Source organism: Physeter macrocephalus, chromosome 11 (genome assembly GCF_002837175.3).
Source record: "Physeter macrocephalus isolate SW-GA chromosome 11, ASM283717v5, whole genome shotgun sequence".
Taxonomy (NCBI): domain Eukaryota; kingdom Metazoa; phylum Chordata; class Mammalia; order Artiodactyla; family Physeteridae; genus Physeter; species Physeter macrocephalus.
In genome coordinates, this window is record NC_041224.1 from 141,911,868 (window position 1) to 141,933,070 (window position 21,203).

General features: G+C 34.0%; 1 protein-coding gene across 1 annotated transcript in view; it reads right to left on the reverse strand.

The window, feature by feature from the left end:
- Positions 1-14,969: 14,969 nt before the first annotated feature.
- The window catches only part of C11H14orf39 (chromosome 11 C14orf39 homolog), a 50,805-nt gene continuing 44,571 nt past the window's right edge, over positions 14,970-21,203 (reverse strand). Inside the window, exon 18 of the mRNA XM_007120888.2 lies at positions 14,970-15,169. Within this exon, the coding sequence (XP_007120950.2) occupies positions 14,970-15,169 (200 nt within the window). The remainder of the gene's footprint in view (positions 15,170-21,203) is intronic.

Here is a 21,203-nt window from a genome sequence, read left to right on the forward strand (position 1 = left end):
GTCTAAGATCAGAAACAAAATGAGGATGTCTCCTTTCACCACTTTTATTCAACGTAGTATTGGAATTCCTAGCCACAGAATTAGACAAGAAAAAGAAATAAAAGGAATGCAAATTGGAAAGGATGAAGTAAACCATTACTATTTGAGATGAAATGATACTACATATAGAAAATCCTAAAGACACCACCAGTTCTAAACTGTTAGAACTCATTAATGAAGTCAGTAAAGTTGAAGGATACAAAATTAATATACAGAAATCTATTGTTCAATATCACTAAAATCATTTCTATACACTAACAACAAACTATTAGAAAGAGAAATTAGGAAAACAGCTCCAGGGACTTCCCTGGTGGTGCGGTGGTTAAGAATCCACCTGCCAATGCAGGGTACATGGGTTCAAGCCCTGGTCCGGTAAGATCCCACATGCCATGGAGCAACTAAGCCCATGTGCCACAACTACTGAGCCTGCACTCTACAGCCCACAAGCCACAACTACTGAGCCCATGTGCCACAATACTGAAGCCCATGAGCCTAGAGCTCATGCTTCGCAACAAGAGAAGCCACCACAATAAAGCCCGCACACCAAAATGAAGGGTAGCCCCCACTCACCACAAGTAGAGAAAGCCCACACACAGCAACGAAGACCCAAAGCAGCCAAAAATAAATACATAAATTAACTAATTAAAAAATTGAAAACAATTCCATTTACAATTTTATCAGAAAGAATAAAAAGTCTAGGAATAGGTATAACCAAGGTGGTAAAAGACCTGTATTCAAAAATTATAAGACACTGATAAAAGAAATTGATGATGACACAAACAAATAGAAAGATACACTGTGCTCATGGACTGGAAGAAACAATACTGTTGAAATGACCATACTATCCAAAGTAATCCACAGATTGCCTATAAAAATTCCCTGACATTTTTCACAGAACTAGAATAAATAATTCTAAAATTTGTATGGAAACACAAAAGACCCGAATAATCTTGAGAAAGAACAAAGCTGGAGGTGTCATGCTCCCTGTTTCAAACTATACTACAAAGCTACAGTAATCAAGACACTATGTTACTGGCACAAAAACAGACACATAAATCAATGGAACAGAATAGAGAGGCCAGGAATAAATCCATACTGATCAAATTAATCTACAACAAAGGAGGCAAGAAGATACAATAGGGAAAAGACAGCCTCTTCAATAAATGGTGTTGGGAAGACAGGCCAGCTACATGCAAATGAATCAACTTGGACTACTTTCTCACATCATACACAAAAATAAACTCAAAATGAATTAAAGACTTAAATATAAGATGTGAAACCATAAAACTTCTAGAAAAAAACATAGGCAGTACTCTCTTTGATGTTGGACTTAGCAATATTTTTTTGGATCTCTCTACTCAGGCAAGAGAAACAGAAGCAAAAATAAACAAATGGGACTACTAAAATACTTTGCACACTGAAGGAAACCATCAACAAAACAAAAGGCAACCTACCAAATTGATATTTGCAATGATACATCCGACATAGGGTTAATATCCAATATATAAAAATTCATACATCTCAATATCAAAAAAACAAACAATCCAATTTAAAAATGGGAAGAGGACCTTTTTTTCCCAAGGAAGACATAAAGATGGTCAACAGACACATGAAAATATGCTCAATATCACTAAAGTCATCACGGAAAGGCAAATCAAAACCACAATGAGATATCACCTTTCACCCTTCAGAATGGCTATTATCAAAAAGACAAGAAATTACAAGTGCTGGCAGGGATGTGGAGAAAATGGAACGCTTGTGTACTGTTGGTGAGACTGTACATTGGTTTAGCCACTATGGAAAACAATATGGAGGTTCCTGAAAAGATTAAAACAGAACTACCATATGATCCAGCAATTCCACCTTTAGGTATACATCTGAAGGAAATGAAAACAATAATTTAAAAGAATATACACATGCCAATATTCATTGCAATATTATTTATAATAGCTAAGATATGGAAGTAACCTAAGTGCCCACTGATAAATGAACAGATAAGAAAAATGTGGGATATATATATATAAATATTACATATAATATATAATATGATATATAGAAAAATTATATTATAATATAATATATATAATATATGTTAATAGTCCCACAATATTATGTGGGACTATTAGAGGAATTATGTGCAGAGATTATTAGAATGATTTAAAAGAAAGAGACAACCATATGCTATCTGCAAGAGTTACACTTTAAATATAAAGATACAGACAGGTTGAAAATAAATGGATGGAGAAGATATATCATGAAAACAATAGTAAGAAGGCTGGAGGAGCTATATTAATATCAGATAAAACAGAATTCAAGAAAAAGTGTACTAGGGGAGTTAAAGGGAGAGATTTCATAATGATAAAAGGGTCAATTCATCAGATAGATATAACAATCATAATGTATATAAACTTAATGACAATATTTCAAAATCATGAAAAAATGAAAAAAATTAAAGGCAGAAAAACAGTCATAGTTTTTAATAGCCTTTTCTCAGCAATTAAGAGCAAAGATAAGGATGATCTGAACAACACCATCAAACACCTTGACTGAACTGATACAGACTACTACATTACACCCAACAACTGCCAAATATACACTCTTTTCAAGTACACATAATTTGCTTACAAAGATAAACTATATGTGGGTCCACAGAAGTCTCAAATTTAAAAGAATGGAAATCATACTCTAAATGATCCCAAAGGAATTAAATTAGGTACCAATAAAAATAAAATATTTACAAAATTCCAAATAGCTGGAAATTAAACAATGCACTTCTAAATAATTCATAGGTCAAAGAAGAAACTGAAAGAGACACTTAAGGAATATTCTGAACTAATTGATAATGAAAAAAATATTTTCTGCGATGCAGCTAGAAGACATGCTTAGAGAGAAATCTATAGCTTTAAATGCTTATAGGGTTGACCCTTGAACAACACAGTTTTGAAGTGTGCAGACCCACTTATACACGATTTTTTTCCAGTAATTATGTACTATAGTACTGCATGATCTGCAGTTGGTCGAATCTGTGGATGCAGGACCGTGGATATGGAGAGCGAACTGTAAAGTTATACTGGATTTTCGACTGCATGGAGGGTTGCCTCTAACCACCATGTTGTTCAAGGGTCAACTGTATCAAAGAGAAGGAATAAAATAAATGATCTATGTTTGTGTCTTAAAAAGCTAGAAAAAGAAGACAAAAGTAAACCCAAAGTAAGCAGAAGGAATAAAATAAGAGTAGAAATCAACGAGATAGAAAACAATCAATAGAAACAATTAATAGAGCCAAAAGTTGGTTCTTTGAAAACATCAACAAAATTGATAAGCCCCAAGTTGAATGATAAAAAAGAACAGAAATTGCCCAAATCCTGAATGAAAGATGGATTATCACTACAGACCTGAAAGGATAAGGAAATATTATGAACAACTTTATACTAATAAATTAAGCAACTTAGATGAAACTGATAAACTCTTTGAAAAGTACAATTTATCATTTCTCCCAGTTCCACTCAGGGATATAGAGAGCTAGAAGGAGCATCACTCACAGCCTTACAACAACAACAACAACAACAAGCTGGACAAATACTAAGTTCACATCTTCAACTCATTAAAGTTCTGAGAGCAACCAAGTGGCCAAAATCTAGACAGACAGGGACCTGCAGGGAGACACTGGATATGAGCAATAGCTTAACTAAGCAAGATGTAGCTGGACACTTGTACAAAGAATTCAGACAAATGGCAAATTTATGGAGGTCAGCTAGGTATAAATAGAGAGAGTTAAGCCACTGGAGAGTTTGCACCATCTTGCAGGCCTTTACTTCACAATCCCACCAGGTGGCATAGAAAAGTCTGAGAGAGTTCTGAGAAAGTCTCCCTTGTGGTGTAGAACACCAGCAGTGGCAAGAGGGACACAAAAGTCTGCTAGTAACCTGTACCTCTATCTCCCCTACGTACCTTAATCTGTGCATGGAAGGACAACAAACACTGTCACTCATAAAGCACTGGCAAAAATCCACTGAAGCTGGGGAGAGGGAAAAGGGCAAAACTTCCACAATTAGGAAGATGGCAGGAATATCTGCTGGGCTTAGAACAATGCCAGAGGCAGGAAAGGAACATTAAGAAGACCACACCCCTAAGACCCAAGGACTTAGGTCTGCCTAAGACAAGGCTTAATCAGTAGCATGCTCCTCTTTCCTTCACTCCCTTCAACCAGGCTAATAAGCATGGGGGTTAGACATACTCTTTAGGATATTCCACACAAAGGAAATACCTAAAGTTGAGGATAGAACAGATGTTGGGGGAAAATTCTCTAGAGCACAAGCTATCATCCTAAACACAAGATGGCACTAAAGGAATCTGAAGCCTGGGGTGCACTGAAGGGATCCCTATCAACAAGAAATCTCAAGCCAAGACAAACTCCTACTTAGTTGAACTAAAACCATCATACTAAAGGTGTAGCAAAAGAAAACGTTTTCCATTTGGGAGCATAAAAACTTATTTTCTTTTGCCACTCCTATCTTATGCAAGATAGGAGCTTTGAGCAAGGGGGAAAAAATCACAAAGCATATGAAAAGGAAAAAATAAAAACACACTCCTAAGAGATAAAGCAATCATCAGAATCAGACTCAAATATGACACAGATATTGGAACAATGTGTTAGGGAATTTAACAATGAATCATATGTTAAAGACCCTACTTTAAAATATAGACAACATGCAGGATCAGATGGGTAATTTTAGCAGAGAAATGAAAACCATATGAAGTATCAAATGGAAATGTTAGAGAAGGAAAAAAGTTAAAGATGAAGAATGTCTTTGATGGGTTCATCAGTAGACTTGACACAACAGAGGAAAGAATCAGTGAATTTGAAGGTAAGTCTATAGAAATTACACTAACTAAAACACAAAGGAAAAAGAGTTGAGAGAAACAGTATCCATGAGTTGTGGACAATATCAAAGGGCTTTAGATACACATAATTGGAATCTTAGAAGGAAAGAGAGGAAACAGGGCAGAAAAAATGTTTTAAAAAACAATGACTAAAAATTTTCCAAATTAATGACTAAACAACAAACAGAGATCATTAAGTCTTACAGAACTCCAAGCAGGATAAATACTTAACATATAAACAAATAAGCAAAACTCCTAGGTACATCATATTCCAACTGCTGAAAATAAAAATCAAAGAGAAAATCTTAGAGGTACCCAAAGAGGAAAAAGACATTATATACAGAGAACAAAGATAAGAATTACAGTAGATTTCCATTCAGAAACCATGCAAACTAGAAAACAATGGAATAATATCTTTAAAATGCTGAGAGGAAGGAAAAAAAAAAACCTGGCAACTCAGAATTCTATACCCAGTGAGAATATATTTCAAAAATAAAGGAGATACAAATAATTCCTAAAAAGAGCAAAAGTTATTTGTCAGCAGACCTATAAAAAACATTAAAGGAAATTCTTCAGGTAGAATTCTTCAGTTTCAGACAGAAACTTGGACTTACACAAAGAAATAAGAGCCCTAGAAATTGAACAAAAGATGGTAAAATTAAATTTCCATCTAATTTATATAAAAGATAACTGACTCAAGAAAAAATAGTAGTGATGTATTATTGTCTGTTTATAGCATACGTAAAAGTAAAATGTATGAACACAAGAGCCCAAGGGATAAAAGGGAATTGGAAATAGACTGTCATAAGAGCCTTACACTACACATGAAGTGGTATAATAGTACTTGAAGGTAGACTCTGATTAATTAAAGGCATATATTGTAAACCCCAGGGAAACAGAAAAAAATTTACAAAGAGGCATACAAAATAATTCAATAGAATGGAATTATATTTTTAAAAACTCAGTTAACTCAAGAAAAGGCAGAGAAAATAAGAAACAAAGAACACATGTAACAAGTAAAAAAAAAAAGCCAGGTGGTAGATTTTAATACAACAATCAATAATCACCTTAAATCTGAATGGACTAAACATACCAACAAAAAGATATGATCAGATTGGATAAAAAAGTAAGACCCAACTATATGTTGTCTACAAAGAAAACTTCTTTAAATACAAAGGCATAAATAAAGTCAAAAGGATGAGAAAAGATATCCCATATAAACATTAAACCAAAAGTAAACTATATTAATGTAAGACAAAGTAGACTTGAGAGGGGCATTGTGTAATGATAAAAGGGTCATTCTCTAATAAGACATGATCTTAAGTGCATATATATATATAACAACAGAGCTTCAAAATACATGAAGCAAAAACTGAGAACTGAAAGGAGAGAAAAATCCACAACAGTAGCTGAAGACGTCAATATTTCTCTCTCAGTACTTGATAGAACTACTAGACAGAAAACCAGTAAGCTTGACATAAACGCCAAGATACACCATATTCTGCATCATAAAACAAATAATTAACAAATTTAAAAGAAAAGAAATCATACAAAGTATTTCTTTGGTCATAATGAAATTAAACTAGAAATTAATAACAGAAAGATATCTATAAATCCCTAAATGTATGGAAATTAAACAACAAACTTTTAAATACCCATGGGTACCAAAGTATGTCTCAAAGGAATGTTAAACATATTTTTATCTAAGTGAAAATTAAAATAAAACATATTGAAATTTGAGGGATATAGCTAAAGCAGGGCTTAGAGGAATATTTGTAGCATTAAGTGCTCATAAGAAAATAAGAATGGTCTTAAATCAGTAATACAAGGCACCTATGTAATAACCCACAGCTAACATCACACCGAATGGTGAAATACTGAATAATTTCCCCCTAAGATTAGGTACAAAGTGAAGATATCCTCTCTCCCCACCCCTATTCGACATCCTACTGGAAGTCCTATCTGATGCCATTATGTAAGAAAGAGAAATAAAAGGCACATGTGTTGAAAAGGAAGAAATGAAACTGTCTCCATTTGCAGACAACATGACTGCTTACACAGAAGATTCCAAAGGATCTACAAAAAAGCTACTAGACCTACTAAGTGAGTTTAGCATGATCACAGGATATAAGGTTAATATAAAAATCAACTATTTCTATATACTAGCAATAAATAATGGGCATTCAAAATAAAATATCAAAAAGCAACATCACTTATAATAGTAACAAAAAACAAAAAAGAAGAAAAGAAAAATAAGTATAAATCCAACAAGATATGTGCAGGATTTGCATTACGAAAATTACAAAATATTGATAAAGGAAATCAAAGACGATGTAAGTAAATAGAGAAATACACCATGTTCATGGACTGAAGGACTCAAAATTGGTAAAATGTTGCACCTATAGGTTTAATTCAATCCCAATTAAAATCCCACAGGCATTTAAAAATATTAACAAGCTGACTCAAAATATATATGGAGGCACTTCCCTGGTGGCGCAGTGGTTAAGAATCCACCAGCCAATGCAAGGGACACAGGCTCGAGCCCTGGTCCAGGAAGATCCCACATGCCGTGGAGCAACTAAGCCCTTGCACCACAACTACTGCACCTGTGCTCTAGAGCCCGCGAGCCACAACTACTGAGCCTGCGTGCCACAACTACTGAAGCCCACGTGCCTAGAGCCCATGCTCCACAAGAGAAGCCAATGAGAAGCCCATGCACTGCAATGAAGAGTAGCCCCCGTTCTCTGCAACTAGAGAAAGCCCTCATGCAGCAACAAAGACCCAACACAGCCAAAAATAAATAAATAAATAAATAAATTAAAAAAAAAATATATATATGGAAAGGCCAAAAAACTAGAAGAGCTAAAATAATTTTTTAAAAGAACAAAGTGGTACAAAAATCAAAACAGTATGCACTGGCAGAAAAACAGACGCACAGATCAATGGGACAGAATAGAGAGCCCAGAAATAAACCCACACACTTATAGTCAAAGAATCTATGACAAAGGGGGCAAGAAAAGACAGTCTCTTCAGTAAGTGGTCCCAGAAAAACTGGGCAGCTACATGTAAAAGAATGAAATTAGAACATTTTTAACATCATATACCAAAACTCAAAATGGGGTAAAGACCTAAATGTAAGACCAGAAACCATACAAATCCTAGAAGAAAACATAGGCAGAACACTCTTTGACATAAATCGTAGCAATATTTTTTTGGATCTGTCTCCTAAGGTAAAGGGAAAAAAAGCAAAAATAAACAAATAGGACCTAATTAAACTTAAAAGCTCTTGCACAGCAAAGGAAACCATCAACAAAATAAAAAGACAACCTACTAAATAGGAGAAAATATTTGCAAAACGATATAACTGATAAGGCGTTAATATTCAAAATATAAACAGCTCATACTACTCAACGTTCAAAAAAAAAAAACAAAAACCTGATTAAAAAATGGGCAGAAGACCTGAATAGACATTTCTCCAAAGAACACATAAAGATAGTCAACAGGCACATGAAAAGATGCTCAACATCGTTAACTACCAGAGAAATACAAATCAAAACCACAATGAAATACCACCTCACATCTGCAGGAGTAGCTATCATCAAAAAGACCACAAAAACCAAATGTTGGCAAGGATGTGGAGAAGAGAACCCTTGTACACTGTTGGTGGGAATGTAAACTTGTGCAGTCACTATGGAAAACAGTATGAAGGTTCCTAAAATAACTAAAAATAGAACTACCATATGACCCAGCAAGTCCACTCCTGGGTATATATATGAAAACAAAAATGTGAACTTGAAAAGATATATGCACCCCAATGTCCACAGTAGCATTATTTACAATAGCCAAGATATGGAAGCAACCTAAGGGTCCATCAACAGATGAAAGGATAAAGAACATGTGAGATAGATAGATATATATGTAATGGAATACAACTTAGCTATAAAAAAGAATGAATTTTTGCCATTTGCAACGACATGGACTTGGAGGTTATTATGCTTAGTGAAGAAAGTCAGAGAAAGACAAATACTGTATGATATCACTTATATGTGGAATCTAAAAAATACAACAAACTAGTGAATATAACAAAAAAAGAAGCAGACACAGATACAGAGAACACTAGTGGTTACCTGTGTGGAGAGGGAAGAGGGAAGAGACGAGATAGGAGTAGGGGGTTAAGAGGTAACAACTACTATATATAAAATAAATAATCTGCAAGGATATATTGTACAGCATACGGAATACAGCTAATATTTTAGAATAGCTATAAATGGAGTATAACCTTTAAAAACTGTGAATCACTGTTATACATCTGAAACTTTTATAATATTGTAAATCAACTATACCTCAACTTAAAAATAAAGAAAAATAGCATTTTAGAAAATATTGGATCTGTCTCCTAAGGTAAAGGGAAAAAAAGCAAAAATAAACAAATAGGACCTAATTAAACTTAAAAGCTCTTGCACAGCAAAGGAAACCATCAACAAAATAAAAAGACAACCTACTAAATAGGAGAAAATATTTGCAAAACGATATAACTGATAAGGCGTTAATATTCAAAATATAAACAGCTCATACTACTCAACGTTCAAAAAAAAAAAACAAAAACCTGATTAAAAAATGGGCAGAAGACCTGAATAGACATTTCTCCAAAGAACACATAAAGATAGTCAACAGGCACATGAAAAGATGCTCAACATCGTTAACTACCAGAGAAATACAAATCAAAACCACAATGAAATACCACCTCACATCTGCAGGAGTAGCTATCATCAAAAAGACCACAAAAACCAAATGTTGGCAAGGATGTGGAGAAGAGAACCCTTGTACACTGTTGGTGGGAATGTAAACTTGTGCAGTCACTATGGAAAACAGTATGAAGGTTCCTAAAATAACTAAAAATAGAACTACCATATGACCCAGCAAGTCCACTCCTGGGTATATATATGAAAACAAAAATGTGAACTTGAAAAGATATATGCACCCCAATGTCCACAGTAGCATTATTTACAATAGCCAAGATATGGAAGCAACCTAAGGGTCCATCAACAGATGAAAGGATAAAGAACATGTGAGATAGATAGATATATATGTAATGGAATACAACTTAGCTATAAAAAAGAATGAATTTTTGCCATTTGCAACGACATGGACTTGGAGGTTATTATGCTTAGTGAAGAAAGTCAGAGAAAGACAAATACTGTATGATATCACTTATATGTGGAATCTAAAAAATACAACAAACTAGTGAATATAACAAAAAAAGAAGCAGACACAGATACAGAGAACACTAGTGGTTACCTGTGTGGAGAGGGAAGAGGGAAGAGACGAGATAGGAGTAGGGGGTTAAGAGGTAACAACTACTATATATAAAATAAATAATCTGCAAGGATATATTGTACAGCATACGGAATACAGCTAATATTTTAGAATAGCTATAAATGGAGTATAACCTTTAAAAACTGTGAATCACTGTTATACATCTGAAACTTTTATAATATTGTAAATCAACTATACCTCAACTTAAAAATAAAGAAAAATAGCATTTTAGAAAATAAAAGTAAAAAGAACAAGGATAGAGGACTTGCACCACCCAATCTCAAGATTCATTATAAATATACAGTAATCAAAACAATGTGGTATTGGTAAAAGGACAGACATACAAATCAATGGAAAAGAATAGAGAGTCCAGGAATAGACCCATACAAACATGGTCAATTGATTATTGCCAGGGAGCTCCCTTGTTGCCTAGTGGTTAGGATTCCGGGCTTTCACTGTCGTTGCCCAGGTTCAATCCCTGGTTGGGGAACTGAGACTCCGCAAGTGGCACGGCGCAGCCAAAGGAAAAAAACAAATGATTACTGCCAAAGGTACAAATGCAGTTCAATGGAGAAGGGTAGTCTTTTCAGCAAATGATACAAAAAAAAAATGTATCTTAATACATACCTCACATCTTATATAAAAACCTAAAATGTACCACAGACATAAATATAAATACAAAACTCTCTTTTAAAAGAAAACATAGGAGAAAAATTTATGACCTTGGGTTTGGCAAAGAGCTTTTAAATATGACACCAAAAGCATGTTCCAATTATAGATCGGACTTTATCAAAATTAAAAATTTTTATTCTGTGAAAGACACTGTTAAGAGAATAAAAAGATAAGCCAAAGATGGGGAGAAAATATTTGCAAATAAAGGACCTGTGTCCAGAATACATAAAGAATTTGCATAATTCAACAATAAGAAAACAACCCACCCAAATTTTTAATGAAAACAGATATTCAGAAGGAAAATAAGCATGTGAAAAGATGCTCAACATCATTAGACTTTAGGGAAATACAAATTAAAACTACAGCAATATACCACTTTATACCTATTAGAATGGCTAAAATCTTAAAAACTGATAATACCAAGTACTGAAAAAAATGTGAAGCAACTGGAACCCTCATGCACTGCTGGTGGGAATGCAAAATAGTACAGTTGCTTTGGAAAAACTTTGGCAGTTTCTTATAAAGTTAAACATATACTTATTGTGCAACCCAAGAATCCCACTCCCAGGTATTGACTCAGGTGAAATAAAATTTATATTCACATAAAATCCCCTACATAAATGTTTATAGCAGCTTTATTCATAATCACTAAAACTTACCAAAATGCCTCTCAACAGGTAAACGAATAAACAAACTGTACTACATCCACACAATGTAATACTTGGCAATAAAAAGGAACAAACTATTGACTTATGCAACTACATGGATGAAGCTTAAATACATTTTGCTAAGTGAAAGAAGCCAGACCCCAAAGGCTACATAGAATATATTTCCATTTATATGACATTTTGGAAAAGACAAAACTACAGAAGCAGAAAACAGGTCCACTGTTTCCAGGCTTTGGAAGTAGAGAGAGGGGTTGACTACAAAGGGTCAACACTAGGGAACTTTAGGGGTGATGGAACTGTTCTGTATGGTTCTATAATGCTGGATATATGAAACTCTATTTGTTAAAAACTGCACATCACTGCACATCACAAAGAAGAAGTTTTACTTCTTCTTAAAAATCAATCATGAATTCAGATAAACTCAAGATGAAATGCAGATGACTGAGAATACCTTTCCTAATTGTAGAGAAAAAATTATTCTAAACATACTAAAATAGCTTTTTTCTTAAACATAAGATATGCAGTGTTAGTTGTTAGACTAAATGAGAGAGGGTTCTGGAACTGGACCTCATATTTCTGAAATCATTTTGAGTAGAAGTAGAGATAAATTGCTGTTCTGAAGATTACAGCAGATTTCATCTATCTTTAGGAGAATACTGCTCTTTAAAAAATTACATTTAGAAGGCTATTTGATCATACAAAGTTATTTTTGTGATCTGTATTAGAAACACTGCACTTGCCTTCACCAGTTGGAGGACCTGTGACATTCAAACACAACCAAATAACTGATTCCTTCCTCCTCTTACCTTATACCTAGATGGTATTCAATCAACTGTACTTAAGGTATACTTTTCCAATTTTAGGTGTTAGGAGTATCAAACAAGACAATCAGTTATTATCACCTGGAACTTATCACTGCATAATGCCTCCGAATTGGTTTAACTCTAATTTCTCCCAACTCTAACTGTATTATCTGTTTAATCTTTCTTAGCCATTTCTTTTTTCTTGCAACTCTGGCATTTAAGATATAAGTTCCTTACTGGCCTCAGAAATCAAGTCAAAACACTGAAGATCCTCTACAAATTAGTACCATATCTATTAAACTCAATTTCCTACTACGTATTATTCTCCACTCCAACTAGGCCTATTCTTGAATTTCCTCCACATACATTAAATTTGTGATTGCATTTTTCTTTTGCTCATATTGTCTCCCTTACGTAGAAAGTCCTCCCTGCCTCCTTTACCAATTCAGTTCAACTCTATAAATTCAACAAGCATTTAATGAAATACTACTAAACACTAGCCACTAAAGTTAAGCAATAAAAAATGTAAACTAGAAAAAGGCATCAACCTTATACTCAAGAATTTTATCATCTACATACCTTTAAAGTCCTAATTCAAGTCCTACCTCTTCAGTGAATCCTTCCTAGGCTTTCCGGTCCATAATGGACTTTCTTTTCTAATTCTTAAAGCACTGAATCTCTTCTCTATCAGAAACCAAGTTATAAGCTGTAGAATTTGATTATCAACTATTTTATTCGCATGTGCTTTTGTTTCCTAAGTTTTGTCTCCTCAACTAAATTATAAGTTCCTTGGGTATAAGACTATCTTTTAGCTCTTTTTTTTTTTTTTTTTCGGTATGCAGGCCTCTCGTTGTTGTGGCCTCTCCCGTTGCGGAGCACAGGCTCCGGATGCGCAGGCTCAGTGGCCATGGCTCACGGGCCCAGCCGCTCCGCGGCATGTGGCATCTTCCCGGACCGGGGCACGAACCTGTGTCCCCTGCATCGGCAGGCGGACTCTCAACCACTGTGCCACCAGGGAAGCCCTTTTAGCTCTTTCACATGCCCTCAAAATGTCACACACACTATAGATACTTTAAAAGCATTTATTTTATTTTACCTCTTTTATTGATACATGATAAATCTAACCATACTGGTTTGCTAGACATTTCTCTATTTAAAGTAAAAATAAACCATGGAATCAGTGGGTTTTCCAAGGCTAAAACCAGTTTTGAACCTCTTACTAAGTAATAAGCCAGTTACAACATTTTTATCCTTTCTCATATATAGTAAATGTCTTTATTACATCAAAACTACCAATTAATTAAATCATAGGGACAATAAAATTAATAGTTGGTATAAAAAGAAAAATTCCAAGTTTTTAACTGAAATTTTCATCTTTCAACCAGCTGTTGAAGGTTTTTTAAAACACAATCCAAAGTTTCCTTAAATTCTTTCTATCATTAGTTACACCATCCTTTTGACTTCTAAAAAGTTTGGGAAGGTTTACTTTAATACAATTGTGATGTTATGGACACCCTGAAGAAGCAAGATTGATTCTCACCCAAAATTTGGTTTGGATATTGAGATTGATGACACCACACATTCCAACAGGGTATGAAAAAGTTATTACTCATATAATAACATTTTCTGGGGAGAGCGGACCAGGCCTCACAAGCTGGTCTGAAAATGGCTTGATAGAGCAGAGAAGGGAGACTGGCTTTGGGTTTTTATGGTGGTTAGGGGTGAGCCATGGCAAAAGTTCCTATACATGGTTTGAACTTCCCACTGATGCCAAAGAAGGAAACACCTGTGCTTTCTTACCAGCTTGACCAGATGTGGGGAAGAAGGGGAAGAAAACAGGGTGAGGCTCAAAATCTTTCAGCAGTCACACATCAAGATATGGATCAGACTCTTTATTTCTTGATAACTCAATACAACTAATTTTAAAAAGCACAAATACAAAGATATTAAGCAATTATATTTATATAATTTCATCAAATTTTAATTATCTTCATTTAAGCTATATAATTGATTGACAAGCAAATACTACATATAAAACATAAAGGTGAATTTTTTGTTGAAGACAGGAAACAAAATTTTAAATGTTCTTCAAAAAAGTTTAAGCAAAAATATATATTAACAGTATCAAAATTAATGCAACCAACCAATTTTCAGAAATTACTGTAGCCTTTCACATTTAATTTTCTTCTACTAAAGCTATTAGAATAAATGATAATATTTGAATTTTTGTTGTATTAGAAGAAAATAACATATTTTATTCACTATCAATAACATAAATTCTTTGAGATCATTATTAAAGTACCACTCTTTTACTGCAGAGTGAAGCATAGGTTCTGTATGAATATAGCTTGTGAAATCAAAACCAAAATAAATAATGATAGCTAATGCTGCAAATAAAAACAAAAGTAGATGACGGTCTTAATTTCCTTCAATACTTAAATAAATATAACCAAATAATGTTACTTTGGTAACCCATTATTTCTTTAATCAACAAAAGAAAGTGGTCTTCATAGTTTAAGTAATATTGTAAATTTCTGCCCTAGATGATTACAAAGTAGTAAAATAATTCAATAAATTAGTAACTAGGTCAAAAAAAAGTAAATTGTGTGGTATTTTGTGAGGAGGATGAAAACTCTTTTACAGAAGAAGGTGTTGAGTTTTGATCCTGTTCAAATGGAAACGGAAAACTAAAATCATCTCTTCCAGCTCCAAATGTATGAGTTGAAGAGTCCGATGGAAAAGAAAAAGTAAAGGTATCTTCTCCTTCTGGTTTCCCAAATAAGTTTCCTGAGGAAGATAAATATTATAATATCATGCTATTCATGTTACATAATATAATTAATTTGGTTATAATCTACCAAATTACAGTATACTGCACACAATAAATAGGGTAACATTGAATCACATATTTAACTGTTTTTCTCTTATGTGTAAAGCATTGTCCTTTGTACTGTGGAAGGTTAAACAGGTCCAAACTTAAACCCCACTTTCATGTAATTTGAATTCAAGTATATAAAGAACTAGTATATAAGGTAGAAAGAGGAGTAATAAATCTCAAATGGAGAGAATAGCACAGAGGAACAGAAATAGGTGTGCATAGGAAATACAAGGGTAACAGAAGTCAATTCAGCTTATCAGAAGCATTGAGAAATAACAAAGAGTTATTAAAATGGAATTAATAAAGATGAGCTTGTAAAGACTGCTGAATTTCCAGCTATAGAATCTGGACTTTATTTGATAGATAAGATGAAACCATTAAAAGTTTACAAGCAGAGATATGATAAGATTTGAACTGCTTTATAGGGATTACTCAGGAGAGAATGTGTAGAAAGCCTGGAACAGGAAAATGTTTAGAAATGGGGCTAACAGGAAAGAGATGATGAAAGCTTGGCATTACCTACAATCATAGAAAAGGGAATGGAGAAAGAAATGCTAGATTTGAGACATATTGTATAAGTCAAATTTATTCAACTATTACTTATTGCATAACTACAATATACTGTTTATGGCATTGTTCAAGGAAATTGACAGAACAGTGAAAAGGATTTTATAGTTTTAAAAGGAATTTCTGAAATCAACTTTACATAAAGAATTACTTGGTTAATGATCCCCAGAATTGCCTTTAAGGAAAAATATTGTTTTTCATTCATTATATTATTTAATACTATAATTATAAAAATATATTTTCAACATCTTAATTAGAATTTTTAATTACTATTAAACAATTTTAAAGGTACAGTAATCCAAAGACTTACTTGAAATAAGTCTTTTAAAGCATCTATATTTTTTCCACACAGAACCAATTCAATTAATACATTAAGCAAAACAATTTACTTTGTGCCACTTTGAAATTTCATATATTTTGAAATATCTCAGTTATTTTACCCTAAATAAAGCTAAGCCAACCAGCAATAAGGTGGGTGGGTAGATGGCTGGCTGGAGGGATGGACAGATGGATGGACTGATCCTTGGGTTCTTCTTCTCTCCCTTTCTCACTTCAGTACATATCCATAAGACTTAAACAAAGGAAAACAGCTATAACATAGCTATAGATCCAGAAAGAACTAAAAATCTTGAATCTCCCTTTGAAAAATGAATTTGACATTATTTTAATTTCAGAACAAAAGAAGTTCATATGAAGTCTTCATAAAACTCCTGTGATCACCTTAAATAAAATAATAGACTACTGTGCAAGATTACTGTGTAGTCTAGGTGCTGTGGAGAATTCAAAGGTAAACAAAACAAGAGTCCCTGCCCTCAAAGAACCTATGATTAGAAAAGATTTTATATATATTCATAAATAATGACAGTATAATAATGGTATAGATACAAAAAATTATTTTAAAAAAGACATTCAGAAAAGTGAGGGAAAGAGCTTTTTTTTCAAAATAGAAAATAAATTTTATTTCTATTTAACGATGACTAAAAATTCAGAAAAATATCTTAAAAATTTATAATTTGTAATAGTATGTGCAGAAGTCGTATACCTAGAAATAACCTAATTAAATATGGCTACTTTACTTTTACCATGTTTTAAAAATGACTAATGGAAAGTCAATTCCAATTGCTGTCCGTCTGTTGATGATCTGGGAAGTTTTCATAGACTCAGTTACTTAGTCTTCAAATAATATCATCTTTACTTTCTGTTAGGCAACCAGAGCCCCAAGTTTTACAGCTTGGGGAATAGTCTTCATCTAGGCCCTTTTAGGGACAGACCTTTTTGGAATGGAATGTCAAAGGGGAAAAATAAAAGGTTCTGTGGAAGAGAACTTGGTCTTGAAAAGATGGTTAGAAAGTGATAGAAGTTGAGGATTTCAGGAAGAAAAAGAGGGTTAGAAAGTGTGGGCAGATTTGGGATGCAGTGAGTTCTTCAGTATGGCCAAAGCACAGATTATTTTTATAGGATAAAAGGTTTAGGAGCTAGGTTAGAAAACTGGGAGCATAATTTGCTACTCCAGGAGAGCCACTAAAGGTATTTAACCAGGGCAATGAGATGGCCAACATTATGCATAAGGAGAGTAATTGGGGTATGATCTATAAGTAAGCTAAAAGGATGAAAAGACCAATCACAATGTTACTGCAATAGCCCAAGTGAATGGTAATAAGACTTTGAAATATAATGATTTCCATACAATGAAAATAGAAAAGAAAATAAATATTTCAGAGAGAGAACTGATAAAACTTGATGACTAGCTGAATGTAGTCACAGGCACAGAAAAAAGTTAAAATTAACACTGATGTTCTGAGTCTTGGCAACTAGAATAATGGAGAGACCACTAGGTATATCAGAAAGAGAACAAGTTTGATTTCAGATATACTGAGTTTTTAATGTCAACAGATGCCTTAGATATAAAGGATATCAATTATACAATTGTAAATAAAGTCCTACCAGACGACTTCACTGGTGAATTTTACCAAACATTTAAAGAGGAATTAATTGTCAATCTTTCTCAAGCTCTTCAAAGAAATCAAAGAGGGAACATTTCCAAACTCATTTTATGAGGCCAGCATTACCTTCATACCAAAGCCAGAAAAGGACACTACCAGAAAAAAAACTACAGACCAATATCTCTGATGAACATAGATGCAAAAATTCTCACTAAAATACTTGCAAACTGAATTAAGCAGCATGTTAAAAGGATCATTCATCATGCTCAAGTGGGATTTATACCTGGGATGCAAGGATGGTTTGATGTATGCAAATCAACATGATACATCACATTAATAGAATGAAAGAAAAAAATCATATGATCGTAAAGTGGATAGCTAGTGGGAAGCAGCCGCGTAGCAAAGGGAGATCAGCTAGGTGGTTTGTGACCGCCTAGAGGGGTGGGATAGGGAGGGTGGGAGGGAGGGAGACGCAGGAGGGAAGAGATATGGGAACATGTGTATATGTATAGGTGATTCACTTTGTTATAAAGCAGAAACTAACACACCATTGTAAAGCAATTATAGTCCAATAAAGATGTTAAAAAAAATCATATGATCATCTCAATAGTTGCAGAGACAGCATTTGACAAATTCAACTCATTCATGATAAAACTCTTAAAAAATTAGGTATAGAAGAAACTCACCTCAACATAATAAGCATAATAAAGGCTATATATGATAAGCCCATAGCTAACATCACACACAATAATAAAAGATTGAAAGCTTTTCCTCTAAGATCAGGAGCAAGACAAGAGTGTCCACTCCCATTCAACATAGTATTGAGAGTCCATGTCAGAGCAGTCAGACAAGAAAAAGAAATAAAAAGCCTCAAAATTGGAAAGTAAGAGGTAAAATTATTTCTATTTGCAGATGGCATGATTTTATATATAGAAAATCCTAAAGACTCCACCAAAAAATTGTTATATCTAAACAACAAATTCACTAAAGTTGCAAGATACATAATAAACATCCAAAAATCAGTAGCATTTCTGTACACTAACAAATTATCTGAAAAAGGAATAAAGGAAATGATCCCATTTACACCAAAACAATTAAATACTTAGGAATAAACTTAACCAAAGAGGTAAAAGACCTCTACTCTGAAAACTACAAGACACTGGTGAAAAAATTGAAGACAGAAATAAGTGGAAAGGTATCCCAAGTTCACAGATTGGAAGAATTAATATTGCTAAAATGCCAATACTCCCAAAAGCCATCTATAAATTCAGGATGATCTCTATCAAGAGTCTAATGACATTTTTTAGAGAAGTAGAAAAAAATCCAAAAATTTATATGGAACAACAAAAGAAAAGCCAAAGCAATCCTGAGAAAGAACAAGGAGGGAGGCATCACACTCCTGATTTCAAGCTATAGTAATCAAAACAGAATGGTACTGATATAAAAACAGACAAATAGATCAATGGACCAGAACTGAGAGCCCAGCAATAAACCCAAGCACACACAATTAACTGATATTTGACAAGGGAGCCAAGAATACTCAATGGAGAAAAGACAGTCTCTTCAATAAATGGTGCTGGGAAAATAGGATATTCATATGTAAAAGAACGAAACTAGACCCACTACCTTACATCACTCACAAAAATTAACTCAAAACAGAGTAAAGACTTAAATGTAAGACTTGACACCATGAAACTCCTAGAAGAAAATATAGGAAAAAAGATCCTTGATATGAGTCTTGGCAACAATATTGGATATGACACCTAAAGCACAAGCAACAGAATGAAAAATAAATGGGATTGCATCAAACTAAGAAGCTTCTGCACAACAAAAGAAACAATCAACAATGTGAAAAGACAACTTACAAAATGGGAAAATATATTTGTAAACCATATATTCAATAAAGGGTTAACATCCAAAATATATAAAGAACTTATACAGTACAACAGCAAACAAACAAATAATTCAATTAAAAAATGGGCAAACAATCTGAATGGGCATTTTTCCAAAGAAGATATACAAATGGCCAACAGGTACATGAAAAGATGCTCAACATCACTAGTCACTAGGAAAATGCAAATTAAAAACACAATGAGGGACTTCCCTGGTGGTCCAGTGGTTAAGAATCCGGCTGTCAATGCCGGGGACATGGGTTCGATCCCTCGTCTGGGAAGATCCCACATGCTGTGGGGCAACTAAGCCCATGCACCACAACTACTAAGCTCATGCTCTAGAGCCCGTGCACCACAACTACCGAAGCCTGTGCACTCTAGAGCCTGAGCACCGCAACTACTGAGCCCATCGGCCACAACTACTGAAGCCTGTGCACCTAGAGTCCATGTTCCACAACAAGAAAAGCCACTGCAATGAGAAGCCCGCACACCACAACAAATAGCCCTCGCTTGCCACAACTAGAAAAAGCCTGCGTGCATTAATGAAGACCTAGTGCAGCCAAAAAAAAAAAGAAAAAAAGAAAAAAACAACAACAGAAACACACTGAGATATCTTCTCATACCTGTTAGAATGGCCATCATCATAGAACCACTATATGATCCAGCAATTCCACTTCTGGGAATATATCCAAAAGAAATGAAACACTAACTTGAAAAGATATCTGCGCCCCTATGTTCATAGCAGCATTATTTACAATAACCAAGATATGGAAATAACCTCTGTGTGAAATGATGGATGAATGGATAAAGAAGTTATGAGATATCTAAATATGTATACATACATATACAAATATTATTCAGCCATAAAAAAGGAGAAAATCCTGTCATTTACAACAACATGGATGGACCTTGAGGGCATTATGCTAAGTGAAATAAGTCAGACCTGTATGATCTCACTTGTAAGTAGAAACTAAAAAATTAGAAAAGAAAGAAACCAAACTCCCAGAGAAAGAGATCATCAGATTTGTGGTTACCAGAGGTGAGGGTATGGAGAGGGGAAATTGGGAGAAGGTGGTCAAAAGGTACAAACTTCCAGTTATAAGATAAATAAGTACTAGGGGTAATGTACAACATGATGCCATAGTTAACATTACTGTGTTATATATTGTTAAGGGATTAAATCCTATAAGTTCTCATAACAAAGAAGAAAAAAAGTTTTTTTAATTGTATCTATATTTGATGATGGATGCTAACTAAACTTACTGCAGGAATCATTTCACAATATAAGTACTTCAAATCATTATGTAACACACCTTAAATTTACACAGCAGTGTATGTCAATTTTATCTCAGTAAAACGTGGGGGGAGGCTAAGAAAAGTAAGGTCCAGGAGTTTAAGAGAATTAGGAGAAGTCAGGGAGGGAAGATATGTATTATAATATTTGAAAATGCTGAAGTGAATGAGTGTCAAATCAGAGTGTCAAAGGGGAGAATGTAAATAGATTTAATATTTTAGATAGTCGCATTTAAAGAATGTCTACA